Here is a 25,546-nt window from a genome sequence, read left to right as displayed (position 1 = left end):
CATCAGTTTCGCGGAGCGAAAAAGCGTATTTTATTTATTCGGACCGAGTCCGAATTTTGCGTATATTCGCATTATCGCCGGTGTGTAATGACCTTGAAGTCTCGACTCCCATTAACAAAGTTAAATCCAATCAGCATTATGCCTTCTCAGTTATTGTAAACATATTTAGTCACATTAGTTATTGTAAATCAATGGGTGTGTGTGTGACCGTCATAGAACTTGACCCATTTCTTCTAAATGAGGTGTGAAGTGTTTTCTCTACTTTGTCAAGACATTAAAGAAACCACCAAACCCCAGCTACACGTGCACTTCTTCCTGTGGTTCATGACACATTTCCATTACTGTCTGAGGCTGCACGTATAGCTCAGACGGTATAGATAAAACTGCCATGTAAAAAAAATTAAGAAAAAGAAAAAATTGTCCTTCTGATAAAATGAGTTTTTCCAAGAAAATAGAGAAATACTAGCTTTAGTGTTCAAGCTTACTCATCTTATGAGATTGCAGACAGATTTTGAGCTTGTCATCCTTTCTCCAGGTGAAGTTATTACTGACAGATGAGCACTGAACGGATGAGGTTTCAGTGTTATTGTAGGTCACCTTGTTCTGTTTGGTGATAACATCATAGATTCTCACACACTGCAGTTGCACGTTGTCATAAACGGCAGCAGAAATCACACGCCTTGACTCAGACAAATGCCAAATTGACCCCTTTAGCAGCAAGATAATAAATACCCCTTATCAGATCATCAGAACTCATGCCGGAACTCTTGCAATAGATTGACATTTTTGGATATGGATTGAGAAAAGGTTGTCTTCCGGAAAAGGTACCAAATGCCTAATTTCCACAAGCTCAGAATCAGGGAGGTTGAGGTCATGCAGGTTAACCGCTCCCGGATCCTTTCCCTGACCATAACCACACTACGCTAAACTAGAGCTGCAAATGTTTGTTTTGTTTTTTTACGCTTTTTTTTCTCTCCCCAATTTAGTCACTTTGCTAACAGTGTGTTGTCACTGCTGTTTTATACTACTGGCTCACCTGCCAGTGAGGAGGCCCCACCAGTAGAGCCCCCTCATCCTATGTTCTGAGTTAACCCATTCAATACGGGAACGTATACTGTGTCATTTTAGCTTTTTTTTTTAAAGCTATAACCATTATTTTATACTTTGGGCTTTTCAAAAATATTAATTATACAAGCTCATAGCTACGAGCTTGTAGATCAGCAATTTTTTTGAAAATGTGTGCGAATGTTTAAATATACGTTTTTTTAAAGCGAACATTTTTAACTCAAATCTTTGCTTCTGGGGATTCTACAAATGTCTTTTTTTTTTTTTTCTTTTTTTTTTTTCCTTATGTTGCTATAATATCAGTGGTTCTCAAGTTTTTCTTAGTCTGTGCTTTTTGTGCTTTTTCCGCGAAACGGGTTATGTACAGTACAAACCATCTGAAACATCCTATGTTACAGTATGTACGTCACAAACGGGCATCGAAACTTTTCCTCAGCCTCTTGGCACCGCTTTTTTGCTGCCTCCACCTCCTCCTCCACCAGCGGAATACCGCTGCTGGTGTGAATTAGGCATTTAGCTCTTCGTCATCCGAAATGTATCTGTATAAGTCTATACTGCAGTGCAGTTGATGGCAGCTTGTTGCATGAGGCCAAGCCTACACCACATTTGATTAGAAAATAGATAAATGGGCCCTTAAGAATGGTGGAGTGTTTTAATCGCGGGTGTTTTCCCCCATAAACATAGTCCGTCCGGCGCACTAAATGCAGCTAAGCTAAGGAGGGAGTGAGCCTTCTTTCATCCCTTTACAAACTGCTGAGAGTTGCACATGCATACAAAACCTAAAGACTGAGAGCATTTCACTCTCAACATCATGGTTAAAAAAAGGATTACCTGCCATAATTGTAAGATGTTGAAGAGTTTCTACTGCACTGCTTTCTACTACATTGAGGCTGATGCAACCAAGTCTATACCTGTATGCAGGATTATAAAATAATTTAACACATTGGGTGCCAGAGGTTTATTAAAATATTATACTTTGAGTGCCAGGACTTTTTAAAGATTTTGAACCTTTTTCAAGTAGTCACAAAATATTTTCAGTGATCACCGTCCTCACGGTGATCCCCTCATTACACACATACAGGTCTCGTACAATCGGGGGGAAAAAATTTAAAACATTCGGAAATCCATTCCACAGTTGCAGCCTGTTGAAAATAGTTAAATTAACATTGTAAAAAAAAAAAGTGCACAGGAGCCGAGATACAGGTTTTTGAAGTCATAAGTTAACCAGGAGGTGGATTGGAGTCTAAATCTTGTAGGAGTGATATTTCCTGTTGCTGTGAAGGAAAAAAATAATAATAATAAAAAACCGTATCTATACGGTTTTGGCACTCAACGTTAGTTTGCGCAAAACCGTATATATACGGTTTTGGCACCCAATGTGTTAATGATGATGATTTGATAATGATTAAAAAAAAAAAAATATTCAAGATTTTTCAAAAATAGCAGATATAGCAGCATTCCAGGTCTTAACCCATTAACTGCCAGAGGTATTTTCATATTTTTTTAGCCAGTGCCAGAGTTTTTCATTGGAAAAAAAAAAGTACTCAGGAGCCGAGATACAGAATTTTTAAGTTTTAAGTTAACAAGGAAGTGGATAGGAGTCTAGATCTTCGAAAAATCATATCTCTTTGGTCTTTGGGTCAAATTGGATTTTTTATTTTTTTTTGATTTCACGTAGATGTACGCTATTGGCACGTGGTGGCTTTAAATAGGTTCGCGTAGATCTACGTGATTGGCAGTGAATCAGTTAATGGGTTAACTGAAAATAGCCGATCGACAAGTTGTGAGCTTGTCAATCTGCTATTTTCTGCGAAACATTATCCACCATACTGATGCTGGGGGGTTGAAGTGGTTAAAGTGCCACTGTGTGAACCACAGTCTCCTCGTCCTCGAGTGACCTCTGCTGAAGGATAACACGCCATGTCAAACATGAAAGAAAAAAGAAAGAAAAAAAGAACTCTGCCTCCAGACACAGCTGCGACGGATGGTTTGATAAAAATTCATGGCCGAGGAGACGCCGGAGTTTCTTACTCATTTGAGTTGTGATACTAACTGCACTCCTGCCGGTGGCTTGACGTATACAGTACATGCAGCAGTTTATCAGGCTGAAAACACGGCTTTCACACACTTTCAGCAAAGTCGTCCAATTTAAGCTTTCGTTTTTGTGTGGCTGGCGTGTGTCACTGATCTGTTTCATGCACAGCACAGCAACCACACACTCGCTTGTGTAGTAATCCAGGTATGATTCACTGTACTGTATGTTCTTTTCTCACCCACAATTTATTAACTTGTGATTCTGTTGCTACCGCCAGCATCAGATAATAAACATTTCCCGCCCTACAAAAATCTGATAACACTTAATTTCACATGCAGAGCGCATGCAGTCATTTTGTGCCTTTGTCAGTGAGAAACAAGAACATTAAAGCTCTTGTCGATTATTAATTTTAAATAAAAAAACTGTTTATTCGGCTTAAACACGGTTTTCACACACTTTCAGCAAAGTCATTCAATTTCAGCTTTCATTTTAGTCCCTTCATCTAACTGAACTGTCACCACAGCTCAACACTGAGTGTGTAAGTGATCTGTTTCATGCACATCAGCAACCACACTGTAGCTCGTATAGTAATCCAGGGATGATTCACTCTACTCTATGTTCTTTCCTCCCCCACAATTTATTAACTTCTCCCGCCCTACAAAATCACTTCATTTCACATGCAGAGAGCATTCAGTTGCTGCTGCATGCAGTTATTTTGTGCCTTTGTCAGTGAGAAACGAGAACATTAATGCTCCAGTCGAGGATTAATTTGAGAAAAAAAAAAAAAAAAAAACACTGACACATGCCTGCTCTATTTGAACGACCACATCAAACATGAGGTGGACGTGGGCAAATACTGCGGCATGGTCATGCTGGACCTCCAAACGGCATTTGACACCGTAGATCACTCTATATTGATCGAAAAGCTAAAAGCAATCGGCCTTGATAGCATATCAGTGAACTGGATGCAATCCTATCTGGAAAATCCTTCATTGGGCTTAAACAGGGTTTTCACACACTTAACAGCACAGTCATTCATTTTCAGCTTTCATTTAGTCCCTTCATCTAACGTAACTGTCACCACAGCTCGACACTGAGTGTGTAACTGACCACACAGTAGCTTGTATAGTAAATAATCCAGTTATGATTCACTGATTGCCTCCCCCACAATCAGTGGTGGAAAAAGTAATCACATTTTTTTTACTTAAGTAAAAGTATCAATACGGCAATGTAGAAATAACTGTTACAAGTAAAAGTCCGGTAATCAAAATTTACTTCAGTTAAAAGTACAAAAGTATTGGCATCAAAATATGCTTCAAGTACCAAAAGTTAAATCACTCGTTATGCAGTTACAAGTTGAAATCTTTTGAAAATAGCCAAAGTTTAAATAGGGCTGAAGTGGTTTAATGTATGTTTTCTAATAATAATAATAATCTAAATCTACAAAGTAACTAGTTTTCAAATAATTGTCGTGGAGTAAAAGTACAATATTTGTCTCTGATATTTCATGGATCACAGCTTTAAATTTGTTCTGTTACTGTTGATGAGTGCTGACTCCTGAATAATGAATAATGTGTGTGTGTGTGTGTGCATTCCAGCATGGACGGAGGAGAGCTGTTCAGTCGAATCCAGGACCGAGGAGACCAGGCCTTCACAGAGAGAGGTAACTGGCCTCTTATCCACTTAGCAACGCCTTTCAATTGATTTGCACTCAGACAAACATGCTCATCATGCTTCCCCAACACATAAAGACACACATAGACAGGTCCTAAATTTACAATACCCACTGAAATTAACACAATAACTGCCAAAGACGTTTATAAACGTCTTTGAGAAATTAGCTGTTGCCTGCCAAAGACGTTTATAAACGTAAAAAAAAAAAAAAAAGATTCTCGAATTTTTTAGTTTTGAATTTTTTTCGATATTCAAAACTAATAAGGAGATAATAATTTCCAAAGATTTGCTGCTCCATTCACTTCAATGTTAAAATTCAAACGGACAAACAATTCACATTGTTTTTTGGTTTAAAACTACTGGTTTTGAGCTAAACATCAAACAACAGATGTCAACGAGGTCACAATGACCTCGTTGACATTTGTGAAACCACACCTGAATCTCCTCAATGATTAGCAACCATCAGGGGATCAATCATACTGGAGGAAAAATGTTGTGGCTACTTGAAAAGGTAACAAAATCGTTCAAAACCCTGGCAGAGGCTACAGACTGCTCTAGAAAAACTTTTTAAAACCCATTTACAAAACCCAACTGAAACTAATGCACAATCTATGTACAGCGCTTTGGATAAAAGCGCTCTACAAATGCACCATTTACCATTTATTTACCATTTGTGTTTTTTTCCGTAAATTAATGCCCTACTTCATCATACTACAGCGTCACACAGTAGTAGATCTGCAAGCTCAAAACGCGGTGCGAAAGTGGCGCGTTTTGAGCTTGTAGATCTGCTACTTTTTTTTTTAACATATGAAGACATATGAGGTTTTGGATACCTGAGGTTTCCACCCGAACAGTAATGATATCTAGCTCAACACTATGCTCTGCATTAGCAGCAAAATGAAACGTGCTCTGCGGTTTTTATCAACTTGGTATTTTGTCTTATTTTATTTTAGAAGCGTCTGATATCATGAAGAACATAGGAGAAGCCATCCAGTTCTTGCACGCAATCAACATTGCACACAGAGATGTGAAGGTACGTGTTCAGCATCAAACAATCACACACAGCTTGCATTAGCATCAATATTTGTACACTGAAGGAAGACCTTGTACATTTAGATAGCACGTTATGTGTAGACAGATACAAGTAAGACGCGCAAACGCTGGCAGCGAACGCAGCCCTATTTTTTTTTTGTCTTTTTGAAATTGTTATGTTGTGTATTTAATAATCCGTGTTATTTCAGAATCAGAATCAGAATCAGAATCAGAATCAGAATCAGTTTTATTGTCACATCACAGGTTTACAAGGTAAAGAAGTGGGTGAAATTCGTTTTTGTACATCGTTCCCATCGCAACGTTAGTTTCCATAGAAAGAAGAGGGGGGGCGGGGAGAAGAAGAGGGTGGGGGGCAAGTGGGAAGGAGATCAAAACAAGAGAGCAACAGAAGGCCAGACAAGTTATCTACATATTTACAAAGTACCTGATGGGGAGAGCGTAGAGAGAAAGTGACGTGACTGCCTCCGCCTCTTATTGAAGTTAATGGGGGGGATATGGTTCTCCTATGCACGGAGTTTCAGAGTTCCTACTCATCTATGCAGGCTCCACTCTGACATCTGTCAGCAGGCAATGAGAGCGCGAGTCACATGGGGGCGCGGCTGCACACATGCTGCACACAGAGAGACACACACACAGACAGAGACACACACACACCCCGAGCACGGTGTCATAGTAAGCTGCACTTGGGCGGAGGCGCGGGTTCGCCGCGCCTCCTTCCGCGTTCGCAACCAGTTTCACTTGTTGACCTGGCATCCTATAGTTAGTATAGTTTCAATGTACAGATTATTATTTATTAGGTTCTTGATTTACTTATGATCTTAGATTACTATGTCTATGCATTTGATGTATTACCTCATGTTTACCTTGCTTACTGTAAATCGCTCTGGATTAATGCCTACATTGTACACTTGAAGACCTTGTAGAAATTGATGTTGTACTTTCACAATTTGCGTGCACAGGGGGCACTCCCTGTGCATGCAAATTACAATATACTGAGATGCTCCTCTCTCTCTCTCTCTCGTCTCCTTTTTCTTCTTCTTCTGGCCGGCCTGCCTGCCCGCTGTCTCCCTGCAGCCTGAGAACCTCCTGTATACCTCCAAGAGGCCCAACGCGGTGCTCAAACTCACAGACTTTGGGTTTGCTAAGGAGACCACCACACACAACTCCCTAGCTACTCCGTGCTACACACCCTACTATGTTGGTAAGGATCTGCAAAGCACTGGGACGCACGCACGCACACACACACGCACGCACGCACGCACGCACGCACGCACGCACACGCACACACACACAGTGGTGTAAAATAACTAAGTACATTTACTTAAGTGCTGTACTTAAGTACAATTTTGAGGTATTTGTACTTTACTTGAGTATTTCCAATTTCCAATACTTCTACTCCACTACATCTCAGAGGCAAATATTGTACTTTTACTCCACTACAATTATTTGAAAACTTTAGTTACTAGTTACTTTTCAGATATAAATTATGATATTATAAAACATACATTAACCACTTTAGCCCTATTTTATACCTAGGCTATTCGAAAATAGCAGATCTACAAGCTCACAACGCGTCGCATCGCGACGCGTTGTGAGCTTGTAGATCTGCTATTTTCAAACATTTTAGTACTTTTACTTTTGGTACTTTAAGTACATTTTGATGCCAATACTTTTGTACTTTTACTCAAGTACATCTTGAATTCTGGACTTTTACTTGTAACAGAGTATTTCTATATTGCAGTATTGGTACTTTTACTTAAGTAAAGAATTTGAGTACTTTTTCCACCACACACACACACACACACACACACACACACACACACACACACACACACACACACACACACACACACACACACACACACACACAGTTTTACTTCTCCACACTTATTAACCCATTTAGACCTGAGGCCGATTCTAAAAACGCCTTTTATACGTTTTCTGAAAAACTTCAAATATTTATTCAAAAATGTATGTTGCTAATATACTGTACAATAGCAACAAGAACCCCAAAAGGGTTTCCCGTCTTGAAAGGTATAGTTACAAATAGGGGTTCCCGCCCTGAATGGGTTAAAAAGTAGCTTGTACTGACAAATAGTCGCCCAGACTGGGGTTGAAAATGTGCCTTTTGGCTAACCTTTCAAGTTTATTGTCACATCACAAGTTTACAGGTGTAAAAGAGTGTGAAGTTACAAAATATAGTCATAAAAATTGAGAAGAAAAAAAGTTAGATAATAATACAACAACATCAAATATATATAAAGTGCATGAAAAAAAAAATCTCACAGTCTCTTGTGCAAGTAAAGGTCCTTACACACCGGCGAATATGCGAATATACGCAAAATGGACTCGTTCCGAATAATTAAAAGACGCTTTTTCGCTTCGCGAAACTGATGTGGACGCTTGCATTGACTTTATAAGGTTTTAAAAAAAAAAGTATTAATTCGCATGAAGAATTCGCCCCGGTGTGTAAGGACCTTAAGAGACGCCACCGAGCAGCATGATATCACACGTATAACACGTGTAAGTGTACTTAAGTCATAGTTTCAGTGCAGTAGTAATGGAGTGTATTCATAGTTACATCAAGTGATAATTGATTACTGTGCCCTGTGTCACTGTGTCTGTTCTTCCCCTCCACAGCTCCAGAGGTTTTGGGTCCAGAGAAATATGACAAATCCTGTGACATGTGGTCATTAGGAGTCATCATGTATATCCTGTAAGTCCGTCTTACTTATACTGCTTCAGCCACGTTCACACTGTCACTGTGAAACAAAGTGAAAGTCATTTGGAAAATGAATGTTGCAAAATAAACAAACAAAAAGTTGGGATTTGTGGAGCACAATAACCGGCATTTGAGACCATTCACACAGGACCAAATTTTTTTTTGTTGCAATGTAGCTGCAATATTTACCATACAGTAGAATGCTAGAATGACCAAAACGACAAGTTGAAAAACTGGGGCCCTGGGCTCACACAAATGTTTAGGTTTCTCCCTCCAGGGAGAATGAATGTATACAAGTTATGCCTAAGGTTGACCATTGGGTCACCAAATTCAACTAGACGCGTCGCAATTCAGGGCAATTGCAAAGTGTGGTTGCGCCGACGCGATTCGCGGGTCGGTGCCGCCGGGACCCGAGTAATACGCTGGGAGGAATACCGTCGGAGGCTGCGGCAATTACATTGTCACGTCACTCCTGAGATCACTTGCTTTTCATTTTGAGAGGATTGATCCCCCAAAAATCATGTTTTTGCATAAAACGGTTACGTTTTGGGCATTTGTGGCGCCCTCTATGGGTCAAAGTGGAAATTATTTTGGGGATTCGTTGAGTAAACCACCCTCGACATGTGATTCAAATTTGGGATTGACCGGACGTTTCGTTCGTGATTTGTAGCATTTTTGGTAAAACGGGCCCCTCCCACTAACTTTGGAAGCCATTTACGGACGAACGGTAAGGACTATCAAAATGCCGTTTGGATATGTTTATCGCATGGGCCCAGAGATCATGTGTACCGATTTTTGTTAAATTTGGACAAAATATATGGGAGGAGGAGCTAAAAGTGTGTTTTGAAGAAAATTCAAAATGGCGGAAAATCTATCCTGACGCAAATGGGCGTGGCCTATATGGGGAGATGCGTCATGACCCAAGGAATCTAGGGAAAAAGACATTTTGATTTTACGACCTACGGTTCAAGAGTTATAGGCCAAAACGTAAAGGGGGCTGTTATAGCGCCACCATGTGGCCGATTAGTGTAATTATTTTATCAATAATTTCGGACTAAATTAGGAACCTCCCCTCCAAATCTGGTAACTCTAGCTCTTACGGTTTCTGAGAAAAAAATACTTGAATTTGAGTTTTTGCACTTTTCCATTAAAGTGGATGGGGAAATTTAATGCACTAATAAATCAATATCAATAAAACTATGCAACCAATCTCTTAGCCTTATACAAGCGCACGATTCCCGGTGAGGCCGGTCATTTTGACATATGGCACTAAATTGGGAAAAATAAACTGTGGGAGGAGAGACTATCTAAACTATTGTTTATCTCCATTAATAATAATAAAAAGAATAATAATAAAGTGTGAGGATTACTATAGTCTGGTTGCCCTGTTAGGGCAACCACACTAATTACAATTTACAATTTAGGCATTTTGCACAATGTTCTTAATCCAGAGCGATTTTTAGTAAGCAACACGAGGTAATACATCAAAATCATCCTTGCTGGAAGCTTTTATTGCATTTAACCCATTAGATTTCAATATATCGTGTGTGTAGTTGGACGTTTTGGCTCAGGGTGCGAGAGCAAAGGCCAAAGGTCACCAAAATCAGTTGCGGCATGACCGGCAGCTGGTCATCAAATTATTGGCTTATGAATGCGACAAAAACAAAAAAAATATCTATGAATTCAAGTCTCCATGGGGTGACTAATCGATTTCTTTTTTGGGTGAACTATCCCTTTAATGTCTCTGTCTTATCTGTATCCTGTTCCCAGCTGACCCTCAGGTATTAAAGTCAGTTATGTGGTGTGTTAATGTTATCTAATCCTCATCCTTCACAGGTTGTGTGGATACCCTCCATTCTATTCTAACCATGGTCTAGCCATCTCTCCTGGGATGAAGAAGAGGATTCGGATGGGACAGTATGAGTTTCCCAACCCAGAGTGGTCTGATGTATCAGAGGAGGGTAAGGATTACTTACATACATGTGCATACTATCAGTATTGTGACAGTCAGTTATAAAACTCATTCTCTCTATATCAGTGTGTTCCACCTTTATGTTCCCTTATTCCACTTAAAGGGCAAGACCACTTTGTTAGAGGTTTGGGTTGTGTAGTTGCCATTATGTAACTCCAAAGGTGGACAAGAAATCAAAAATAATTGCTCCATTGATTAGGAATTGATAATTCAAAATATGCTCCTCATTGACTTACATTGTACGGTGAAACAGCTCTCAAAGTCACTCTTTTAGCACGTAAATGGACGGAAACAAAGTTGACTCAGACAATATAGAACATCACCAAAACCAGTACTGTTTTTTTTTTATATAAAAATGTTAGCTTCCTGTTGATTTTGCTATTTTTATTTAAAAGAAAACCCGGACTGGATCCGCGGATCCGGATCCGGATCCGGATCTTCAAATAGTAAAATCAACAGGAAGTTGACATTTTTATTAAAAAAACAAACAATACTGGGTTTGGTGATGTTCTATATTCTCTGAATCAGCTTGGTTTGTGTTCGTTTATGTGCTAAAAGAGTGACTTTGAGAGCTGTTTCACCGTACAATGTAAGTCAATGAGGAGCATATTTTGAATTATCAATTTCTAATCAATGGAGCAATTATTTTTGATTTGTTGTCCACCTTTGGAGTTACACCATGGCAAGGTAAATACACAACCCAAACCTCTAACAAAGTGGTCTAGCCCTTTAACTCAGCGCACTTAAATAACTGTAGCATTATACCTGGGCTGAGTGTCAGCCTGGTAGTGTGAATTTGTTGACATGATTATTTGTATGTGTGGGAATAAGGTAGAGTTTGCATTTAACTCATTGAGTGCCATTCACGTGTTTCACGTGTTTTACCGCTATGGTGCAACGTGCCAATCACGTGTTTCACGTGTTTTTGAAAAAAATAGTAATAGTAATAATAGTTTGTTCAGAACCCAAGATATCATTATCTGAAGATGTGCAGCTCCATCCACTCCTTGTTTAACTTATAACTGAAAAAGGCTGTATCTCACTTCCAAAGCAAATTTTAACTCAGTGAGTTAAAAGAGGCAGGCATGTAATTATGTGTTCCTACAATTGAGTTGTAACAAAACCGTTTTCTCAAACATATGATTAGGGATGATCCGATACCATTTTTTTTGCAAGACCTTGTATTGCACTGTACTTTCCTATGCCTTTTTTTTTGCAAACTGCTAATAAAGTATTCAATCAATCAAACTTACAGTAAAATCCATCTAAAAGTACCACACAACTGACAAATATTGTGACTGAAGTGGTTATAATAACATCGAGGCACACCTGTTGACAATGCGATGTAAATACCAGCGGGAGTTTGGATGTCTGAAATGCGCCGGTTTCTCAGCTGTTTTTTTTTAAACTCTTTAACAAACTTATATCGAATCAGCAGGCATTTATTTGTTTATGTGAGGTATAGCTACGCTGCATGCAGGATGTCGCAACACCACAAACAACAATGGCACGGTGCCATCTGTGGGGGTGTTGCTGCAATAAAATGATGGCTACAATGTTTTGGTATCGGGACCTTTTCCAAGTTCCGAGTACGAGTACATGAGTAGGGTAACGGGCCCGATACCAGTATCGGTATCGGAGCAACCCTACATGTGATGAAATGTGGAAACTCTCCCCTTTGACCGTACATGTGACGTAGTTAAATTCTCCCCTTTGACCATACATGTTTTTACCAGTGTTGCTAAGACACACGGAGCAGCTCCTGCTGCCTACATAATTGTGCACATACTGTATGTTAAACCCACAAAGAATATAGTGCAAATCTAATTAGGGGTTACTTGACAAAGTTAACTTTAACCTTGTGTCTTCACAAAGTGAAAATGAGTCGAGCAGCTCTTAAGGACGAGCTACTCGCTTGCTTACTTTCTAATTGAGAAATGAAACTGCTCAAAGTGTTAAGTCACCAAACCAATCTCCCTTTATCAACATTCACTTCAAGTGATGCAACTGATTTACTGAGAAATCAGTCACCGGGGAGATCTGTGTCTCATCACCTTCCCATCAAGGACCACTCAATATCTTCAATCAAATTAAGGCCAGGAAATGCTTAATCATAATTAATCCCCCGGTGGCTTTTATTCGATCAAAGGGAAGAGATTATTTCAATCTTCCTTTTTTTTTTTTTTTTTTTTTTTTTAATTCACCGAAGTCAGACAAAGGTTATGACCTTTGCAGGGGCCTCCTGAAGGTACTCTTTTAGGGCAGTTTTGAAGTAGGGTAGAGTGGGGTTTTACACTCCTTCACGACTTTTGGTAGGGCATTCCACATTTTGGTGGCATAGCAGGAGAACGAATTCAACCCCTTGTTTGTGCCAAATCTGGGAACATTACAAACACATGCACACATATACCAGCTTGCTTTTGATGTCTCTTTTCTCCACATTTAGTTCTGTTGCTGGTTACAGTTAACTGGTATAGATGTTATGTTTCTTATTGCAGGTGTCTAATAAAATGTGTGATTGTCCCTTTTTATAGCCAAGCAGCTAATAAGGACCCTCCTGAAGACCGAGCCCACCCAGAGAATGACCATCACAGAGTTCATGAACCACCCATGGATCAATGTGAGAACATTACCCTCTCTATCTCTCTGTCTGTGTCTCTCTCGCTCTCTCGCTCTCTCGCTCTCTCTCTCTCTCTCTCTCTCTCTCTCTGTGTCTCTCTCTCTCTCTCTCTGTGTCTCTCTGTGTCTCTCTGTGTCTGTCTCTTTCTCTCTCTCTCTCTCTCTCTCTCTCTCTCTCTCTCTCTCTCTCTCTCTCTCTCTCTCTCTCTCTCTCTCTGTGTCTCTCTCTCTCTCTCTCTGTGTCTCTCTGTGTCTCTCTGTGTCTGTCTCTTTCTCTCTCTCTCTCTCTCTCTCGCCACACAGTGGTTTTGTCTCTTTAAAGAAAAAAAAAAAGGATGTTATATATATGTGTTTTTATATTTTATTGTAGCGTGTATTTTAGTGGGCTCTTGAATGGGTAGGGATGTCCTCATGTCTGTTTGAGTGTAAACGGAAGGTTAATAAAGGCTTGATTAAAGGGCTTTCTCTGTCTCTGTCTGTCTCTCTGTCTGTCTCTCTGAATTGTAGTGCTTGTCATGATTTAAACATGTTTTTTCATGTCTGCTTCCCTCCAGCAGTCGATGGAGGTTCCTCAGACTCCGCTCCACACCAGCCGTGTGCTGAAAGAAGAGAAGGATGCCTGGGAGGACGTCAAGGTCAGATTCCCCTTTCCCTTTCCCTATAGAGCTGTCTAGGACAAGGGTCTTCAACAGGGGGTCCAGGACCACTAGGGGGTCCTCGGAGTTACTACAGGGGGGGCCGCCAAATCTTTGTGATAGGAACTTTTTTTACATTACATTTTTACATGAACCACTTCAACTGGTTTATAGATAGAGGCTGACTATCCAGTGTTTGACCTTTTTTTAAGTATAGTTTGTTGATTACTTTTCATTTCAGAGGTATTAAAAAAGTCCTTAAATTGTCACTTTAGTAATAGCATATACCCTGTATACATTTATACTGTATGTTGGTTTGTTTACTGTTGAAAACAATGTTGCACATTAAATTGCACATTAAATCATCTGGGGACCCCCCTTAAAAACTCATTTAGGGACCCCCCTGGGGGTCCCGACCCCACAGATTGAGAACCACTGGGTTTAGACAATGATTTGTCTAAAACCCAAAACCCTGGAAGAGCAAAGGGTGAACTATTATGACTGAGCAACTTCAGTGGTTTCTAACGTCAGCTGGTCTTTAACCAGTGGTGGAAAAAGTACTCAAATTCTTTACTTAAGTAAAAGTACCAATACTGCATTATAAAAATACTCTGTTACAAGTAAAAGTCCAGAATAAAAAATCTACTCGAGTAAAAGTACAAAAGTATTGGCATCAAAATGTACTTAAAGTATCAAAAGTAAAAGTACTAAATATTTGAAAATAGCAGATCTACAAGCTCACAACGGGTCGCGGTGCGACGCGTTGTGAGCTTGTAGATCTGCTATTTTCAAATAGCCTAGGTATAAAACAGGGCTAAAGTGGTTAATGTATGTTTTATAATATCATAATTTATATCTGAAAAGTAACTAGTAACTAAAGTTTTCAAATAATTGTAGTGGAGTAAAAAGTACAATATTTGCCTCTGAGATGTAGTGGAGTAGAAGTAAAAATATTGGAAATTGGAAATACTCAAGTAAAGTACAAATACCTCAAAATTGTACTTAAGTACAGTACTTAAGTAAATGTACTTAGTTACTTTCCACCACTGGTTTCTAACGTCAGCTGGTCTTTAACAAGCTGTTTGTTTGTGCCCCCCGCAGGAGGAAATGACCAGTGCCCTGGCGACCATGAGGGTGGACTATGAGCAGATCAAGATAAAGACCATCGAGGACTCGACCAATCCACTGCTAATGAAGAGGAGAAAGAAGGCCAACAACGCCCTCGCAGACGCACAGACGCCTGACCACTGAAAGATGATGCACGAGCGCGCACGCACGCACACACACACAAAACCAGTGGTGGAAAAAGTACTCAAATTCTTTACTTAAGTAAAAGTACCAATACTGCAATATAAAAATACTCTGTTACAAGTAAAAGTCCAGAATTAAAAATGTACTTGAGTAAAAGTACAAAAGTATTGGCATCAAAATGTACTCAAAGTACCAAAAGTAAAAGTACTAAATATTTGAAAATAGCAGATCTACAAGCGACGTGCGAGCTTGTAGATCGGCTATTTTCAAATAGCCTATGTATAAAATAGGGTTAAAGTGATTAAGGTATGTTTCATTATATCATAATTTATATCTGAAAAGTAACTAGTAACTAAAGTTTTCAAGTAATTGTAGTGGAGTAAAAGTACAATATTTGCCTCTGAGATGTAGTGGAGTAGAAGTAAAAGTATTGGAAATTGGAAATACTCAAGTAAAGTACAAATACCTCAAAATTGTACTTAAGTACAGTACTTGAGTAAATGTACTTAGTTACTTTCCACCACTGACACACACAAAACACAACAGGTTGTAAAAGAAGAAGCAATAATTGTCGACACGTTGGGAATTTGGGAGGCACATTGCATGTATTTTCTTATCGTTTTATTGTCCTTGGCAAGTTCTAATGTTTTTGTAGGAGTGTTTTATTTTTTATATATAAATATATATAATTATCACCGAACCATTTTAACAAGCCAAACCACTCTGCTATGATAGAGGGGGATGTCTAATTTTGTGTTTTGTCGTTAAACCAGTCAAGAGATTATAAGTTACAGAACAGGGGAGAGAGGGGAGTGAGAGAGAGAGAGAATTAGATCTCTCTCTTCTTCTCCTCTCCTCTCATATCACATTGTACTGAGAGGGTGATGGAGAACGAAAAGCCTTTTGCATTCGCACTAGGTTTTGGTCTTTCAAACCCCTCACTTCTAGCTCTAGACCCGAAAACCTGTGATTGTTTTATTGAAAATCTGATGGCTAACGCCCCCCCCCCCCCCCCCCCACCCGCACCCCCCACCCCCACAAATAAAACATGAATAATGCAAGGGAAAATTTAGGCTGGCAAACCATCCCGGTCGTGTGAATTCACATTTTCATGTGTCTTCTGCAGACCAGGTCTACAGAAGACACATGAAAATGTGAATTCACTCTGCAGAAGACACATTAAAATATAAATGAACTCTGCTGAAGACACATGAAAATGTGAATTCACTCTGCAGAAGACACATTAAAATATAAATGAACTCTGCTGAAGACACATGAAAATGTGAATTCACTCTGCAGAAGACACATTAAAATATAAATGAACTCTGCTGAAGACACATGAAAATGTGAATTCACTCTGCAGAAGACGCATTAAAATATAAATGAACTCTGCTGAAGACGCATGAAAATGTGAATTCACGCGACCGGGATGGTTCACCAGTCTAAGGGAAAAATGTTTCTTCTACATGAGTGCAGAGTATTTTTGAAATGACAAGTGGAATGTAAGTAAAGCACTCTGTCTCTATCTGGCCCTGGAGGAGCAGGAAGGTTAGGAGACTTCCTGAGCTCATTCTTTCGTTCCAGGGGGGGGGGGGGGGGGGTCAGGGAGCGTCTGTAAAGGTTCAGCTTATTAAGTGAATGTAAAGCCCGAGGGCCTTGTTATGCAGCCACTCGATTGGCCGTAGCCTCGTTGCTGAGCGCCTTAGTCTCGCCGTCTCTCTCTCTCTCTCTCTCTCTCTCTCTCTCTCTCTCTCTCTCTCTCTGCAACAGTAAGTAATACTAGGGCTGGGCAATATGACTTTAAAAATATATTTTTTTTTACCTCGATTACAACTAATAATCAAACGATTGTTTTCATAAATGCACCAACATTTGGAAATAGCAGCTCTACAAGATCACAACGCATTGAGAGCTTGTAGATCGGCTATTTTAGCTATTTTTGCATTCCACCATTGTACAATTAAGTATAATTCAGGGTCAGGTGGTTAATCAGACTAATCAATTTAGTCGATTTGTTGATATATAAGAAGACCGTTTTTTAATATATATATGTATGTATATATATATATATATATAAAAATAAAACTGCTTCTTGATTATTTGATCAATTTAACGCGAGCAAGATTAAGTCTAGTCATTGATTCTAAATATCGAACTTTCGATATATCTTGGGTTAATTGCCCAGCCCTATGTAATACACACCTGGTCAATGGTCCAGGTACAAGTTGTAACGGCAGAGAGAATGGAGCCGTGCAGCCAAAAAGCTCCTGCAGGTAGCAGGAGAGAGAGAGGTTCCTCCAGCATTGTAGCATACAGGCCTTGTTCACTGTTGCCGTGATGCAAAGCAACGGTGGACTTTTAACCTCCACACAGTCAAATCCTGAGTGTTAACCACTTAAACCCTATATATATATATATATATATATATATATATATATATATATATATATATATATATATACTTAGTTGACCAGGGTCCCCCCCGGGGCTCCCTATACTTGTTCTGCTCGTATTTCCCTACTACGCCAAATGACTTTGCCGAAAATAGCACGACGCATTGTAAGCTTGTAGATTTGATATTTTGTAGATCTCCTACTTCCACGTATTGGCGCCAGAATAGGGACGCAAGGGTTCTAAGTGATTAAAAGGGAACCTGAATCCTGATTTTGGGTGAATTTCGTTGGGAAAAAAAAACACAGAAAAGACGCAGGGAATGTTTTCCAACACTTTATATTGTATATGATCTCACATTAGAACAATGACATTTAGATTCAAAATCGGTTAAATTTCCTTTTAATTTAACTTTGATAGTGTTATCAATGGATACATTAACACTGAGGATTTTCACTGTTTGTTCACATGTTGGTTCAAGCTTTTTACCAATTTGATGCTTTAGAATTGTCTCCACACACAGTGTTTCAGGTTAATGCTATGCAGAACGCCATCATCAGCGTAAATTACTATTAGGATATTTTTTTATGATTGATTTCTGTTTGCAAAAGTGTTGGTAGAGATACTGTGTAGCAAAACAATAGGACGAGTATATATGTGTGTGTCTGTCTGTGTAGCAGCACCTATAGGGTGACACCATGACCCACCCTGGTTACTGTTAGTTGCACGGTAGCACAAATAGTCAGGTGGCTTAGCAGAATTAATGTTACAAAGTGGATAAAAGTGCAACATTTTTCATGAGGCTTCTTTATGACCTGCTGATGGATTCTAGCGTCGGGCCCCCAAAAAAAATCTAATGAAAAAAAACTGTCCGATTCACTTTTTGGCCTTTAACTTTTGCACCGTAGGTGAAAATAAAAACTTTTTTCCCTGGACCAAAGACAGGGTGTGTGCCGATTTGTGTAAGTTTTGCACAAAATCTGAATGAGTTGTAGCAAAATATGGGTTTTGAAGATAACGCAAAATGGTGGAAAATCTTGAAAGCAGAAATGGGCAGGGCCTTTCTGGGAAATTGCATTATGATCCAAGGAATCCACGGGAAAAAAATATGGTATGACTCACGGTTCAAAAGTTGTAGGCCAAAATGTTTATCAGCCTTGGCTAGAATCCATCAGTAGGTCCTAAGGAAGCCTCATGCAAAATTTTGCGCTTTTATCCGCTTCGTAGCGGTAAAAAATGGCATAGCCACTGGACTAAAACTGTAACTCAAAAAGAAGCTCAGAGGAGCTCAAAGGGACTGCAAACTAATGTGGTCTGATACTTTCTGGTCTCCAGCCTTTTGTAGAGAATAGCCAACTCCACATGTCCTGGAGGATTTATTATAGGAAATCAGAGAGTAGCAGCAGCTCCACACTTCCTGGTGGGATTCCTAGGAAGTAAGTTGAGTACTTGAGAACTGCTCTCCACACTTCCTGAAGGTTTCATAGGAAGTTAGAAAGTACTGCTCTCTCCATCACGGTGCAAAGTTCTGACATACCACCAGCACGCTACTACTGTATTATTACATTCTGAACGGTTGTAAATGTTTATAGTTCTCGTCCTTTCCGTCGACACCTTTCACACAAACGGGAAACCGCCCAGCTCGACCTGGGGGATCACTCACAGGAAATTATTCTTTGTCTTCTTTTTTTTGTTGTTTTTTTTCATTGAGTTGAGTTTAATTCCACACAGTTTTGTAAGAAATCACGCCTTTTGTTTTCCTATCCCATGTTCCCCATCAAATCCCTCACCATAAAGAGAATGTTCATGGAATGTTTCTGTGACACTGTTATTTGTAATGTTGTTTCCTATTCAGAGGGGGAAGCACAGTTCAATTTAACTCTGTGCAGAGTTAAATTTAACACTGCGGATTCTGCTGAATCCTTTTCTTTTTTTTCTTTCTTTCATTAGTTTGTTGAAGTCCAACTGCTGTACTTTTTGTCTGCTTCAGCTTTGGATTAAAACAACATGTAAAACACATCTTGCAGTGTCCATTTCCTTTCCTCAGTACATAGTCATTTTCATTGAAGAAGGCCAAAACGTTTTGACAGGATTAAATCTTTAAATGATTAACTGATGTAACTTGATATCCAGTGGTTATCAGTGATACAGTATATCGCGTCGTTGATTTTACAGTGGGGTCCATGAGATATTAATGTTATTACTGAGATATTAAATCACTGCAAATCACTTGATACATATTGTGTAGCTACCAGGTTGGTACTTAATTGGGATATGAGTGTAGGACAATTAGGGCTAAGACGCATTCTTGTCGACACAGGCTTCATTCTATTTTTAATGAACCTGGACCTCCTTCCTCCTTCAAGGATAGGCAACTGTTATGGACTGTGGTGTCACTAAGGAACAAGAACTGCTGACGATAGACACTCTTAACTCATTCACTGCCACAATTATTGCTGGCCGCGTTTGCCCACTGCCAGAGATTTTTCATTGAAAAAAAAAAGTACTCAGGAGCCGAGATACAGAATTTTTAAGTTTTAAGTTAACAAGGAAGTGGATGGGAGTGTAGATATTTAAACAATCATATCTCCTTGGTCTTTGGGTCAAATTTGAAAAAAAAACTAAAAAATATATATATATATATATTTTTTTTAAATTAAAATTATGTTTTTTACGTCAGTGGCAGGATTGGTAAACGGGACAAATTACGTTTTTTACGTCAGTGGCAGTGAATGAGTTAATTGTGGCAAACGACAAACGAAACTGCAACTCACTCAAAACTTGACCACGAAGTGGAGGGGCCGCTCCCTCCCAACTACTCCCCTCACTTGTTGATTTTCTCCCCAAAATACACATGTAGCTGCAATCCGTAAGTTTCATGTCGTAACCCGGGATTCCGACCCAGGTCTCCCTCGTCGTGGGAGACCACAAATTTCCATTGCGCTCATACTATCTCCCAGTGGTGGAAAGTAACTAAGTACATTTACTTAAGTACTGTACTTAAGTACAATTTTGAGGTATTTGTACTTTACTTGAGTATTTCCAATTTCCAATATTTTTTACTTCTACTCCACTACATCTCAGAGGCAAATATTGTACTTTTACTCCACTACAATTATTTGAAAACTTTAGTTACTAGTTACTTTTCAGATATAAATTATGATATTATAAAACATACATTAACCACTTTAGCCCTGTTTTATACCTAGGCTATTTGAAAATAGCAGATCTACAAGCTCACAACGCGTCGCACCGCGACGCGTTGTGAGCTTGTAGATCGGCTATTTTCAAATATTTAGTACTTTTACTTTTGGTACTTGAAGTACATTTTGATGCCAATACTTTTGTACTTTTACTCGAGTACATTTTTTATTCTGGACTTTTACTTGTAACAGAGTATTTTTATATTGCAGTATTGGTACTTTTACTTAAGTAAAGAATTTGAGTACTTTTTCCACCACTGCTATCTCCCCACATGGCCTGGGGAGATATTATGCATATCAGTTTCACTACAGTTTTACTACTTGTCAACCGTGTAGATTGTTGTCCCACCCGACACCATAGTCTTCATTTCTCAATAGAAGAGGTATAGGGAGACCACTAGGGATGCACAATATTGACATTTTGGGTGATGGACAAATCGGCCGATAACCGATCTTGCAAAAACAAGTTTCCAGTAAGGTTAACCTTAAACCTGTTATAGGCTACAGTAACTGTGATTCTATCCTATATTAAAACCGTTGGTCCGATCTGCACGAAACGTGGCACCAACACTGGTCAGGGGTCTGCCATCAGAATAGCCACGTGTGCCCCCCAGGGGCCCCAGGCACACTGTTGTTCCAATCCGTTCCAAACGCACAAACGCTGTTCAGGGGTCTGCCATGAATAGTCACATCAGGGGCCACATCAGGGACCACAGGCCCACCGTTATTCCAATCCTCAACACAGAGGCGTAGCCACGGGTGGGCATAGGTAGGCCTGTGCCCACCCAAAAAAAAAAGTGCATATATATAAAAATGTTTTTTTATTAATCAATATAATTACATAGTGTGCCCATTTAAAGAATAACTCTTATGTTGTTATTGTCATCTGGAAAACGGAATTCTTCATAATGGATTAACAGTTAATAAATACATAAATAATATAATTAATATATAATAATTCAATGTAATTAATATAAATTTCATGGATTTTTTTATTTAGATTTCATAGATTTCTATGCATTTCAGGAGTTTGGGGGGCTGGCTCCCCCAAAATAATTAAATAACCCTAACAACCCTAACCCTAAAACCGAATTAAAGTATCAAAAAAACTCCCCAAAAAAAAAGAATTAAATAACCCTAACAACCCTAACCCTAAAACTGAATTAAAGTATCAAAAAAACTCCCCAAAAAAAAGAATTAAATAACCCTAACAACCCTAACCCTAAAACCGAAATAAAGTATAAAAAAAAACTCCCAAATCCGCACAAAACCACAAAATCGGCTGCGCGCGTGAGTGCCCACCCGCAAATGCCCAGGCCCAGCTGCTGCCAGCGTTCTGGCTACGCCCCTGCCTCAACAAACATGGCACAAATGTTGTTCAGGGATCTTCCATGACAATAGTCACCAAAAAACTAAATTGCACACACATGGGGCACTATACAGCATTGTCTAACATTTCAAATGGCCATAACTCGGTGACCATTGCTCTGATCAGCACAATATAGGGCTGGATTTGAAGGCCTGAAAGTCTAGTAAATATATACTCGACTAATATCAGCTAAAAATATCAGCAATATTTTGATATAGGTATGATCCCGATATTGCATTTTTAATTAAATATCACCCGATACCAATATGATGAATGATTATTTGAGTATCCCTAGAGACCACCTTCAACCACTGCAAATGTTGTAGTTATATTGTATTAACATACTCCATCATACTGATGCCTGATCAGCAATGCCTGATCAGCGAGTCCCCGGTTAGATTCCCACCTGTAAGTCGCAATGGATAAGAGCGTCTCCTAAATTGTGAATTGTAATAATAATAATGATAATGCTTTATTCATTAAAGTATAAGTTCCAACTGATTCAATGGATATAAATCAATTCATTATAGGAAACAATTTCCCCCAGCACATTCCCCATAAGCAAACATTAACACAATATTAGAACATTAAGTTCTAGGTCTCCTCAGCCACTAGCTTCTGGGATGCTGCACACTACAGCCCCCACCTAAGGGGGCTTCATTGTCCAAGTAACCCTTCTTACCCCAGCACTAAGTCCTGGAGGTGCCGAGGCGGATGCCTTTTGCGTTTTGCAGGCCTAAGAGGCTCTGGTGTCCCCGGGGAGGGAGTGTGCTGGCAAGTGGCCGGTGAAGGGCCAGCCAGTCTTGTATGTACGACCAACCTTACATCCGCCCAGTGGTGGAAAAAGTACTCAAATTCTTTACTTAAGTAAAAGTACCAATACTGCAATATAAAAATACTCTGTTACAAGTAAAAGTCCAGAATAAAAAATGTACTCGAGTAAAAGTACAAAAGTATTGGCATCAAAATGTACTTCAAGTACCAAAAGTAAAAGTACTAAATATTTGAAAATAGCCGATCTACAAGCTCACAACGCGTCGCGGTGCGACGCGTTGTGAGCTTGTAGATCTGCTATTTTCAAATAGCCTAGGTATAAAACAGGGCTAAAGTGGTTAATGTATGTTTTATAATATCATAATTTATATCTGAAAAGTAACTAGTAACTAAAGTTTTCAAATAATTGTAGTGGAGTAAAAGTACAATATTTGCCTCTGAGATGTAGTGGAGTAGAAGTAAAAGTATTGGAAATTGGAAATACTCAAGTAAAGTACAAATAGCTCAAAATTGTACTTAAGTACAGTACTTAAGTAAATGTACTTAATTACTTTCCACCACTGCCCGCAGCTTTGGTGAGACCCCTTACCTACGGGAGAGGTCAAACACTCACACGTAACCCAGGCCCTCCGACACACAAAGTCCTTTCCCGAGCAACAGGAGTCTTAAAGGCCCGTTTCTGGCAGAGCTCAGCTTCAGCGAGCGATTCCCGGGTCAATTTGGGTGCTTTGTCTGAATCTCTCGTAACTGTGGAAAAGAATCAAGCTCGGCCTCCCTCCCATCCCATAGTTCCTAGTCTCTCCCGAACAGAAGAGCTCTGGTGTGAGTCTGGCGGCGCTGCCAGCAGTGAAGCTGAGAGGCGTGGCTCCGGAAAATCCAGTAACTGTTGAAATTGAGGAATACTCGAGGCTTGGACGGCGGCTGCGGCGGGCCATAGAACTCTATTGTCCACAGTGTGGATCCGCGTGAGTCACTGTGAGTCATCGCTGTCTGTTGAGCGCTCTTGTCTTGCTGCCACTCTCTATAATCCAGTACCGTCGCCCGGCAGCGAGTGTCTGCACGCTGGCGTCTGACTTCCTCTCTGCCCCTTCCTCATGAAGCTGGTTGGCGGTGGCGATTGACGACGCAGCATTTCTGCCAACTTTCTACTGAACAGTGGGCTGACGGGGCTCTCGTGACGATACACAAACAAAAACTCCAGCTTACTCAAAGCTTGACCAGAGAAGGGAGGGGTTGCTCTCTACAACTATTCCTACCACTCGCAGGTTCTCCCCAAATACGCACACGCAATACATTAATCACAATAAAAACATAATTTCCCCCCAAAGCATTTCCTTGGAAAATAAGGAATATCAACCTCACCCCCTGAGCCATGCTGGAAAGTCTTCTCGGACAGCCACTAACCACCCAGGACGCTACAGTACATTATTGGGTGTTGCTGTGAATACAAGAACGCTCGCAACAAAACACGCTCGCCTTGGGTCAAATCCGGCGATTTTGCCACCAGGTAATCCTAAACTTCACCTCAGTAAAACTATGCCTAAACCTAACCTTATTCCTAAACGTAACATCAGTAAAACTATTCCTAAACCTAACCTTATTCCTAAACTTAACCTCAGTAAAACTATGCCTAAACCTAACCTTATTCCTAAACGTAACATCAGTAAAACTATTCCTAAACCTAACCTTATTCCTAAACTTAACCTCAGTAAAACTATGCCTAAACCTAACCTTATTCCTAACCTTAACCTCAGTAAAACTATGCCTAACCCTAACCTTATTCCTAAACTTTAACCTCAGTAAAACTATGCCTGAGCCTAACCCTAACTTTATTCCTAAACTTTAACCTCAGTAAAACTATGCCTAACCCTAACTTTATTCCTTAATTTAACCTCAGTAAAACTATGCCTAACCCTAACCTTAATCCTAATCTTAACCTCAGCAAAACAAATACAAGAAGCACTGGGGGAGTGCGGGCCTTGGGGAAAACAATGGGGGCGAGTGTGTTTTAGAGTCTTCCGGTTAACTTACAATGAATTGGTGTAACTGGTATAGGCACAGGATTTGAGGCTTCCCCATGGGAAAACAAGCATCTATACCAAAGGGGGAATCCCCTCCTTGGCCAAGGGAGAGGTATTTAGGCTGTTGGGCTACATGAACTACATGAACTACTACATAAAAGCAGGTGACGACATGGCATTTCTACCAACTTTCTACTGAACAGTGGGCTCAATAAGGAACAACAACTGCTGATGATAGACATAGTTTTTTTTATTTGTGATGATACACAAACAAAACTCCAGCTTACTCAAAGCTTGACCAGCGGGAGGGGTTGCTCTCTACAACTACTCATACCACTTGAGGTTCCTCCCCAAATACACACACACAATTACATTAATCACAATAAAAACATAATTCCCCCCCAAAGCATTTCTTCAGCATTTTCAGAATTTCCTCTGTAAAACAAATACAAGAATTCAAGAACTGCTGGGGGGGGGGGGGGAGACATTGCAAGCATCTATACCTTTTAGGTATAGATGGGGAATCCCCTCGTTGGCCAAATAAGGGAGAGGTATTTAGGCTATCGGGCTACATGTAGGGGCTACCTGAACACGCTGTATACATAAAAGTAGTTAAAGCTTTGAGTCATCACAATTTATTTGTGAATAATGATTCCCCCCAAACCGTTGCTTCCTACACATGTTGAGTGGGGTATTTCTCCACAGGTGCACGATTCACCAACCTTCCAGCTCTTAGTATGGTGAAACCTATACAGTCATATC

General features: G+C 39.8%; 1 protein-coding gene across 3 annotated transcripts in view; it reads left to right on the top strand.

Moving 5' to 3' along the window:
- Nucleotides 1-19,434, top strand: part of mapkapk2a (MAPK activated protein kinase 2a) — a 58,268-nt gene extending 38,834 nt beyond the window's left edge. For 2 of the 3 annotated variants that reach the window (XM_080425145.1, XM_080425144.1), the window contains 8 exons: nucleotides 4,699-4,763; nucleotides 5,728-5,807; nucleotides 6,902-7,028; nucleotides 8,468-8,543; nucleotides 10,386-10,510; nucleotides 13,056-13,141; nucleotides 13,695-13,775; nucleotides 14,877-19,434. In XM_080425145.1, coding sequence (XP_080281271.1) covers nucleotides 4,699-4,763; nucleotides 5,728-5,807; nucleotides 6,902-7,028; nucleotides 8,468-8,543; nucleotides 10,386-10,510; nucleotides 13,056-13,141; nucleotides 13,695-13,775; nucleotides 14,877-15,026 — 790 coding nt within the window. In that variant the 3' untranslated portion in view covers nucleotides 15,027-19,434. The remainder of the gene's footprint in view (nucleotides 1-4,698; nucleotides 4,764-5,727; nucleotides 5,808-6,901; nucleotides 7,029-8,467; nucleotides 8,544-10,385; nucleotides 10,511-13,055; nucleotides 13,142-13,694; nucleotides 13,776-14,876) is intronic. The other variant, XM_080425146.1, reaches the window with a different exon arrangement.
- Nucleotides 19,435-25,546: the final 6,112 nt, after the last annotated feature.

Source organism: Gymnoscopelus braueri (genome assembly GCF_963280865.1).
Source record: "Gymnoscopelus braueri genome assembly, chromosome: 3".
Classification (NCBI taxonomy): domain Eukaryota; kingdom Metazoa; phylum Chordata; class Actinopteri; order Myctophiformes; family Myctophidae; genus Gymnoscopelus; species Gymnoscopelus braueri.
This window is presented reverse-complemented; position numbering and strand designations above follow the sequence as displayed.